Genomic DNA, 10015 nt, shown 5'->3' with positions numbered 1-10015 from the left:
TAATAGGGTGAGTGGTAAATGTGCTCTGGAGAGCAGCTGGCAGACGGGATTGGGCCAGCCAGAGATGGCGCCGGGAGGTAACCACCTGCACCATGGCCCGTCCGTTGGTGCTGGACACATCCCTATAGGGCAGGGAAAGCAGTCGAGACACCACCATCACTTCCAGGAGCTCCTATCAACCATTCACATCAAGTGACAATTAGACTGTAGTGGAAGTTGGGATTCACCACGGGATGATTGACTGCAGTTGTATAGTACATTGGGGGGAATGTCAGGTTTTAAAGGTACTTTACCTCAAGCGTAGAGTGTGAAGTGATGGTATGGATTAATAAGAGGGGATACAGAACACAAGCTCTGCATAGGTCAGTAGAGGGCATATTCCAGTACTGTTAGGTAGATAACTATGAATGTTCTGTCCATATCAAATTCATAATAGATGCCCAAGAAAATACCCATCAAATACATTCTGAAAGAAGAACAATGATTCTTCCCTTTCTAACTGGCATTGCAATGTATCTATCAAGAGCTTTATACTAACAATACTAACGTTTATATTGGAGGCCAGTACATTGAAATGAATGATCTAAACGGAGCCTTATACTAACAATACTAACGTTTATATTGGAAGCCAGTACATTGAAATGAATGATCTAAACGGAGCCTTATACTAACAATACTAACGTTTATATTGGAGGCCAGTACATTGAAATGAATGATCTAAACGGAGCCTTATACTAACAATACTAACGTTTATATTGGAGGCCAGTACATTGAAATGAATGATCTAAACGGAGCCTTATACTAACGTTTATATTGGAGGCCAGTACATTGAAATGAATGACCTCCTGTAAAGACCTTTAGTTTGATATGGAAAATAAATCTAGTAATATATCGATAATGTATGATATTCAGAGTAGCACCTTGTTCTTGAAACCTTTTTTGCTGTGTAGCAAGCTTTGTCACATGTTTGTATGACAATTTATAATCTCCACTTTGATTTGTGATGTGAAAAACATTTTAAAGCAATACCTCAGACCTTGCTATTAAGAGGCAATGTATTTCCTTCTATGCCTTATGGAATGTTCACTGGTAATGTATTACATACAACTTACTGGGGTAGTGTAAAAGAGAATGTTTACAAAATGACAAATGTATATGCATATTTTCTCATTGTAAATTTTGGCTCGACTAATTAAAGCTGGAATTCTTCATTTCTACATAGATTTTTGGACTTGGAATTAATATACCCATTGATTCTTGAATTTAACTTATAAATGCCTCATGAGCTTAGTTCAACTGTCATACGTACTGCACCATAATCTAAAATACAAGCTTGTTTTACTGCATTGTTTGTTAAACATGTAAATTGAAACATACTGTATAGCCTAAAAACATGGTCATTTTGATACCATGGGTGGTCATCCTTGCATCCATAGCTGTTATTAATTTCTCCACTCATCTCTCAGCTTTGTACCAAAACAGAAGCGCCGTGAACGCATTGTTTTCTACGTAATAAGCAACTTCTGTTTAAAACGGCCTGTGGCATCAATGAGTCAAACATTTATTCTAGTGTCAAAATGTACTACAAAGTGTAAATAGAACTAGTCAGAAAATCAGTCTCATCCAAAACGGAAATTTGCAAGACAATTAGGAAAATATGGTTTGTCATGAAGGGTACCGTAAGTTTTCCTTTGGTTGGGTTTATTTCAACCCTGCCCACAGCTGGCAGCACCCAAGTAATCATCAATTCAGTGTGCAGCTGCACGTGACCCAATCGTAATACACATGGTCAATTAGATTTGACATTCAATATCCCTATGGAGCTAAATAGAGATCAGTAAATTATACTTTTTAAAATGTCAATAGCTCCAAATGTCAATGACTTAACCTCAAACCAACTATAAATGGTAGAAAGTCATATACAAATATTAAAAGCATGAGAGAAAGGTGTACAACATGAAGTCTCATTTATCATTGCATTATTTATTGACGGTCCTGAACTAGCTCCACAGGCTATTCACAGTCTAAGTTGCCACCCCCCCCAGCTGTGTAGCGCTAGGACAAAAACCAGAACGTACACCCAGGAACGAGTATGAGAAACCCTGGTCTAGACTACTACCAGACAAGACCTGGTTAGACAGTTAAGTTATCTAGAAGGGTGACTGACTGTGTACTGTTTTGGCAGTGAAAATACAAATGCTTCCCATATTTGAACACACACACTTTCACGTGACACCCAGACCAAAGGACACAAAATCTCATTCTCAGTCACATTTTCTAATGAGAATTGAAACAGAGGCCAAACCAGGAAGTTCAGCCCACCTTTAACAACTTCCTGTTCATGTGTGCTCAGCTAAATGCTGAAATAAACTGACCTCTGTATGACAAGAGCAACAGAGTGTAGTGTGCAATTCTCCAACCTGTTTTTCATACTACCAAGATCAACCAAACCACAGCTATGGCTTCCAGTAAGTAACTTTAAAAATGTATAGATAACCAAGGCTATTAAAACATGGCATTTTTCCAATCATTTATTTAAAATTTAAAAAAAGAACAGATCGACCAAAAGCAAATGTACAAATGTTGTAATCGGCGCAAACATAAAACATTTTCCAAAAGAGAAAAAAACATCCACTCCTCTTAGATGGGCTTGATCTTGAAGTGTAGCCCGATGAGACTGAAGACAAGACATTTCAGATCCTGGACCAGGTAGTAGAACACGCGGAGGCCTTCTGGGTCCCTGGAAAACAACTTGTTTTTAGGAAGCTGACCCCCAATTCCACATCAACCCCACTATGCAGAACTGAGAGCATTACATAGGTGTAAGCTAGGTATAATTTACACTATTCTGCTTACATCTATGAAATCTTCAGTTCTCAACCAGTGTCTACTAAATAGAGGCTTGAGGTCAATTTGGAAATTGGAGGAACATATCCTTCCAAGAGTTCCCAGATCATTTGAGGTAGTATTATTACTTACTTCGATTGGTTGACATCAATCAAGGAACCAATCTTGGAAGTTGTGAAGGAAATGTGCTCATCCCCAATGACGATCTCCAGCTCCTAAGAGTTCAGAAAAGTTAACTCTCCCCAGACACGATTAGTAATTCAAGCCACGAATAAAATAACTTTTACTAAATCATTGTAACTTTCTGGGGTTATGCCCAGGTCCCATCTTGTGCTGAAAGGGTCAGAATTGAACACCGGTTACATTTATTTTGTTGGACAGATTTGTTTAAGTCTGATGAGGACTGAGGTCACAACCCCATGAGGGCTAAAATCACTAAGTAAACAGGCGTGGCTAGACATTACCAAGAGCACAATAAGTAGGAGACGCTCTGCTTTCCTCAACATACACCATGCTTTTACAAGTAGCAGTATTTATTTAGGTATGTGTGAGTGAATGGACAGACCTGTCTGCCCACTCTGTCTGGGGGTGGCCACAGTGCATCATCTTCCTTGGTGATCTCACTGTCATCTATGATCCTCTTCAGTTCCTCCATCACACTTTTGTGTACGTACGCCTGTAGTGGAGAACAATCCCAATAAGGTTTTGATGGCATTTACAATAGTTTTAAGCAGCATCCCACATAGAAATTGGATTGATGGGCCATACACTGATCAATGTAACCAAGAAATCCTTTAAACACGAAAGAAAAAAAAGCTACATGTATAGTGTTGGTCCCATGTTTCATTAGTTAAAATAAAAGATTCAAGAATCGTTCCATAGGCACAAAAAAGCTTATTTCTCAAATGTTGTGCACAAATTTGTTTGCATCTCTCAGTGAGCATTTCTCATTTGCCAAGATAATCCATCCATGTGACAGGTGTGGCATATCAAAAAGCTGATTAAACAGCATGATCATTACACAGATGCACCTTGTGCTGGGAATAATAAAATACTACTAAAATGTGCAGTTATCACAACACAGTGCCACAGATGTCTCAAGTTGAGGGAGCATGCAAATGGCATGCTCACGGCAGGAATGTCCACCAGAACTGTTGCAGAGAATTTAATGTGCATTTCTCAACCATAAACCACCTCCTTTGTCATTTTAGAAAAATGTTTGTAGGTCCAACCAGCCTAACAACCGCAGACCATGTGTAACCACACCAGCCCAGGACCTCAGAATCCAACTTCTACACTTGCAGGATTGTCTGAGACCAGCCATTGACAGCTGATGAAACTGGGTTTGCACAACCAAAGAATTTCTGCACAAACTGTCTGAAACCGTCTCAGAGAAGCTCATGTGCGTACTAGTTGTCTTCACCAGGGCCTTGAGCTGACTGCAGTTCGGTGTCATAACCAACTTCAGTTGGCAACTGGAGAAGTGTTGCGCTTCACAGGTGAATCCTGGTTTTAACTGTACCCGGGCAGATGGCGTTGTGTGGGCAAGCGTTTTGTGGTTGTCAACTTTATGAACAGATTGCCCGATGGTGGCGGTGGGGTTATGGTATGGGCGGGAATAAACTACAGACAATGAACACAATTACATTTTATCAATGGCAATTTGAATGCACAGAGATACCGTGATGAGATGTTGAGGCCCATTGTCATGCCATTCATCCAACACAATCACCTCATGTTTCTCCATGATAATGAACGGCCCCATGTAGCAAGGATCTGTACACAATTCCTGGAAGCTTAACATGTCCCAGCTCTTCCTTGGCCTGCATACTCGCCAGACATGTCACCTATTGAGCATTTTTGGGATGCTCTGGGTCAACATGTACGACAGCATGTTCCAGTCCCCACCAATATCTAGCAACTTCGCACAGAGATTGAAGAGTGGGACAACATTCCACAATCAACAGCCTAATCAACTCTATGCGAAGGAGATGTATCGCGCTGCAAATGGCAGTCACATCAGCTCCTGACTAGTTCTGAACCATGCCTCTACCTTTTTTTTATGTTTCTGTGATCGATACAAATCTGTATTCGCAGCTATGTGAAATCCATAGATTAGGGTTTAAGGAATTTACTGATTTCCTTTTATGAACTCTAACTCCGTAAAATCTTTTAAATTGTTTCATGTTGCGTTTATATCTTTGTTCAGTGTAAGTTTGATAAGTTACCTCTTTCCTGATCATGACATCATTCTTGTAGTTGCTGTTGTTCGCGTATCTCAGCTTACCTGAAAAGATAGTTACATTTATTGCGTTATCGTCACGTTTGTTGTGAATGCTGATACACTGCTATTATTGAAGAGTAGCTATTTGTTTATACCTAGTTAACGTTAGTTCAGAGAAGTTCTTAAACCTACTGTAAACTAATCAAGCATTTTGGATACATTAGTTTGCTAAGCAGCTACATAGATAGCTGGATACAATAAATGAGAGGTTATGGTTAACTATGCAATTGAAGTATTTCTGAGATCATGTTATAACTGAACACACGAATACAAAAACTAGCTAATTGCGATAAAATAAATTAGGAAATGACGCTAGCAAGCATGCTTAGCTAGCTGGCTAATGTTGCTAATTAGTCAAATTGCCGGCTAACTTACCGTCTGGTCTAAACTCAAATTCCAAGAACTCGTGTCCAAACTTCCCCTTGTGCCCGACATAATATCTCAAATAAAAGTCACTCGTTGACATTATAAACTACAAATTCAGTGTTTGCGCGGTCCTTGAGAATCAACGAATGCACACTGCTTCCTAACGGTATTTTTGAAAATCTGAACACGCATGCGTGAGGGGGCGCTTCTCTGTGATCTCATTCGAGTTGTCGCATAGCAGTGATGTCATCTTCTTCGATGAGGTTTAACAGAGGTTGGCATCCAATAAATGTTGCATTACCGCCACCTACTCGACTGGAGTATAACTCCCTTATACTTTTCTTGAAAAAAAATGAACAAAAAAAACGAATGAATACAACAAATACCCTACCATCTAAGGATGGGACACCACCACTTAACACACCCTGTAACTCTTCTGATGTCAAGTCTCGCACACCCAAATACCTCTCTGTAGCTGCCACCGCAACCTCTATTGTCTGTGACTTACGATCCAACCCTGCAGTACAGTTGATAAATCAAATCAAAGTTTATTTGTCACGTGCGCTGAATACAATAGGTGTAAACCTTACAGTGAAATGCTTACTTACAGGCTCTAACCAATAGTGTGAAAAAAAGGTATGTGTGTGTGTGTAAGTAAAGAAATAAAACAACAGTAAAAATACATTTGAAAATAACAGTAGCAAGGCTATATACAGACATGGTTAGTCAGGCTTATTGAGGTAGTATGTACATGTAGGTATGGTTAAAGTGACTATGCATATATGATGAACAGAGTAGCAGTGGCGTAAAAAGAGGAGTTGGCGGGTGGTGGGACACAATGCAGATAGCCCAGTAAGCCAATGTGCGGGAGCACTGGGTGGTTGGGCCAATTGAGGTAGTATGTACATGAATGTATAGTTAAAGTGACTATGCATATTTGATCAACAGAGAGTAGCAGCAGCGTAAAAAGAGGGGGGGGGGGGGGGGTGGCGGCACACAATGCAAATAGTCCGGGTAACCATTTGGTTACCTGTTCAGGAGTCTTATGGCTTGGGGGTAAAAACTATTGAGAAGCCTTTTTGTCCTAGACTTGGCACTCCGGTACCACTTTCCATGCGATAGCAGAGACAACAGTATATGACTGGGGTGGCTGGGGTCTTTGACAATTAGTCCCAGGTTCCTTAGCTTAGTGATGAGCTTTGAGGGTACTATGGTGTTGAACGCTAAGCTGTAGTCAATGAATAGCATTCTCACATTATCACTTTTGTCCAGGTGGGAAAGGTCAGTGTGGAGTGCAATAGAGATTGCATCATCTGTGGATCTGTTTCGGCGGTATGCAAATTGGAGTGGGTCTAGAGTTTCTGGGATAATGGTGTTGATGTGAGCCATTACCAGCCTTTTAAAGCACTTCATGGCTATGGATGTGAGTGTTACGGGTCTGTTGTCAATTAGGCTTTTTGCATTTCTGTTTTTGGGGAACAGGGACTTTGGTGGTCTGCTTGAAACATGTTGGTATTACAGACTCAATCAGGGACATGTTGAAAATGTCAGTGAAGACACCTGCCAGTTGGTCAGCACATGCCAGGAGGACACGTCCTCGTAATCCGTCTGGCTCCGCAGCCTTGTGTATGTTGACCTGTTTAAAGGTCTTACTCACGTCGGCTACAGAGAGCGTGATCACACAGTCGTCCGGAACAGCTGATGCTCTCATGCATGCTTCAGTGTTGCTTGCCTCGAAGCGAGCATAGAAGTGATTTAGCTCATCTGGTAGGCGCGTGTCACTGGGCAGCTCACGGCTGTGCTTCCCTTTGTAGTCTGTAATAGTTTGCAAGCCCTGCCACATCCGACGAGCATCGGAGCCAGTAACCATTGCAATAAATGCCAAAAATCCAATCTTACTGAAACATACAGTGCCTTGCGAAAGTATTCGGCCCCCTTGAACTTTGCGACCTTTTGCCACATTTCAGGCTTCAAACATAAATATATAAAACTGTATTTTTTTGTGAAGAATCAACAACAAGTGGGACACAATCATGAAGTGGAACGACATTTATTGGATATTTCAAACTTTTTTAACAAATCAAAAACTGAAAAATTGGGCGTGCAAAATTATTCAGCCCCCTTAAGGTAATACTTTGTAGCGCCACCTTTTGCTGCGATTACAGCTGTAAGTCGCTTGGGGTATGTCTCTATCAGTTTTGCACATCGAGAGACTGAAATTTTTCCCATTCCTCCTTGCAAAACAGCTCGAGTTCAGTGAGGTTGGATGGAGAGCATTTGTGAACAGCAGTTTTCAGTTCTTTCCACAGATTCTCGATTGGATTCAGGTCTGGACTTTGACATTCTAACACCTGGACATGTTTATTTTTGAACCATTCCATTGTAGATTTTGCTTTATGTTTTGGATCATTGTCTTGTTGGAAGACAAATCTCCGTCCCAGTCTCAGGTCTTTTGCAGACTCCATCAGGTTTTCTTCCAGAATGGTCCTGTATTTGGCTCCATCCATCTTCCCATCAATTTTAACCATCTTCCCTGTCCCTGCTGAAGAAAAGCAGGCCCAAACCATGATGCTGCCACCAACATGTTTGACAGTGGGGATGGTGTGTTCAGGGTTATGAGCTGTGTTGCTTTTACGCCAAACATAACGTTTTGCATTGTTGCCAAAAAGTTCAATTTTGGTTTCGTCTGACCAGAGCACCTTCTTCCACATGTTTGGTGTGTCTCCCAGGTGGCTTGTGGCAAACTTTAAACGACACTTTTTATGGATATATTTAAGAAATGGCTTTCTTCTTGCCACTCTTCCATAAAGGCCAGATTTGTGCAATATACGACTGATTGTTGTCCTATGGACAGAGTCTCCCACCTCAGCTGTAGATCTCTGCAGTTCATCCAGAGTGATCATGGGCCTCTTGGCTGCATCTCTGATCAGTCTTCTCCTTGTATGAGCTGAAAGTTTAGAGGGACGGCCAGGTCTTGGTAGATTTGCAGTGGTCTGATACTCCTTCCATTTCAATATTATCACTTGCACAGTGCTCCTTGGGATGTTTAAAGCTTGGGAAATCTTTTTGTATCCAAATCCGGCTTTAAACTTCTTCACAACAGTATCTCGGACCTGCCTGGTGTGTTCCTTGTTCTTCATGATGCTCTCTGCGCTTTTAACGGACCTCTGAGACTATCAAAGTGCAGGTGCATTTATACGGAGACTTGATTACACACAGGTGGATTGTATTTATCATCATTAGTCATTTAGGTCAACACTGGATCATTCAGAGATCCTCACTGAACTTCTGGAGAGAGTTTGCTGCACTGAAAGTAAAGGGGCTGAATAATTTTGCACGCCCAATTTTTCAGTTTTTGATTTGTTAAAAAAGTTTGAAATATCCAATAAATGTCGTTCCACTTCATGATTGTGTCCCACTTGTTGTTGATTCTTCACAAAAAAATACAGTTTTATATATTTATGTTTGAAGCCTGAAATGTGGCAAAAGGTCGCAAAGTTCAAGGGGGCCGAATACTTTCGCAAGGCACTGTATATAACTTGTTGGTTTATCCCTTTGTACAGGTACAGATCTACTACTCACACCACTATTCTCAGGATCCCTCCCACTTAACCCATCTTCCTCTACTTTCTTCACCACCTCAGCATATGACAACTCCTGCACTACTCTAACCCTGGAAACCTCAGCCTGCCTGTCTCACACGGGACATTTCTGAATCCCAGCCCCATGGGCATCCCTACAATTAACACATAGCACTACTTTCCCCAATGCTATACAATCCTTTGTCTCATGACCTTCTGCACACCTAGGAACCTCCCACCTACACACTGCTGCCACATGCCCATAAGCTTGACACCTGTAACAACCTAATGTATTCAGCACAAAAGCTCGCACAGGTTAACTTATATATCCTAACATCACTTTGTCGGGCAAAGACTCAACATCAAAACTCAAAAGAACATTTATTTATTTATTTCACCTTAATTTAACCAGGTAGGCCAGCTGAGAACAAGTTCTCATTTTACAACTGCGACCAGGCCAAGATAAGGCAAAGCAGTTTGACAAAAACAACAACACAGTTACACATGGGATAAACAAACATACAGTCAATAACACAAAATAAAAATCATCTATATACAGTATGTGTAAATGTAGTAAGATTAGGTAGGTAAGGCCATAAATTGGCCATAGTGGCAAAATAATTACAATTTAGCATTAACACTGGAGTGTTAGATAATGACTTCTGTTTCAACACACCTGCCATACTGTCTGCGTCGCACCAAACAACGAGCATCACAAACACTGGGAATCTTCCCCTTTAGTTGGTCAGCTTTCACATTTACCGCTATCCCAGTAATCACTCCTTTCAATGGTGCACTTTTCTTGAGAGCAAAACCATTCACATCTCTTGCCCCCATTCCTTGAACACAGAGTGCCTGCTCCGTCTGACCAGCAAAAAGACAAACAATTATTACAACACCACTTCTGGTTACCTTCACCGATTCCACAGCACTCAAC

At 41.0% G+C, this 10015-nt stretch overlaps 1 protein-coding gene across 1 annotated transcript; it reads right to left on the bottom strand.

Moving 5' to 3' along the window:
* Positions 1 to 2516: 2516 nt before the first annotated feature.
* Positions 2517 to 5696, bottom strand: LOC135556207 (protein mago nashi homolog). Its single transcript, XM_064989210.1, has 5 exons — positions 5507 to 5696; positions 5076 to 5134; positions 3413 to 3523; positions 2980 to 3062; positions 2517 to 2740 (listed from the first exon to the last, which is right to left on the bottom strand). Exons 1-5 carry the CDS (start codon positions 5595 to 5597, stop codon positions 2641 to 2643), a joined length of 444 nt encoding a protein of 147 aa, XP_064845282.1. The 5' UTR covers positions 5598 to 5696; the 3' UTR covers positions 2517 to 2640.
* Positions 5697 to 10015: the final 4319 nt, after the last annotated feature.

This window comes from Oncorhynchus masou, chromosome 15 (assembly GCF_036934945.1).
Source record: "Oncorhynchus masou masou isolate Uvic2021 chromosome 15, UVic_Omas_1.1, whole genome shotgun sequence".
Lineage (NCBI taxonomy): Eukaryota > Metazoa > Chordata > Actinopteri > Salmoniformes > Salmonidae > Oncorhynchus > Oncorhynchus masou.
Note: the sequence above shows the minus strand (reverse complement) of the source record. Positions and strands in the feature narration are given on the sequence as shown.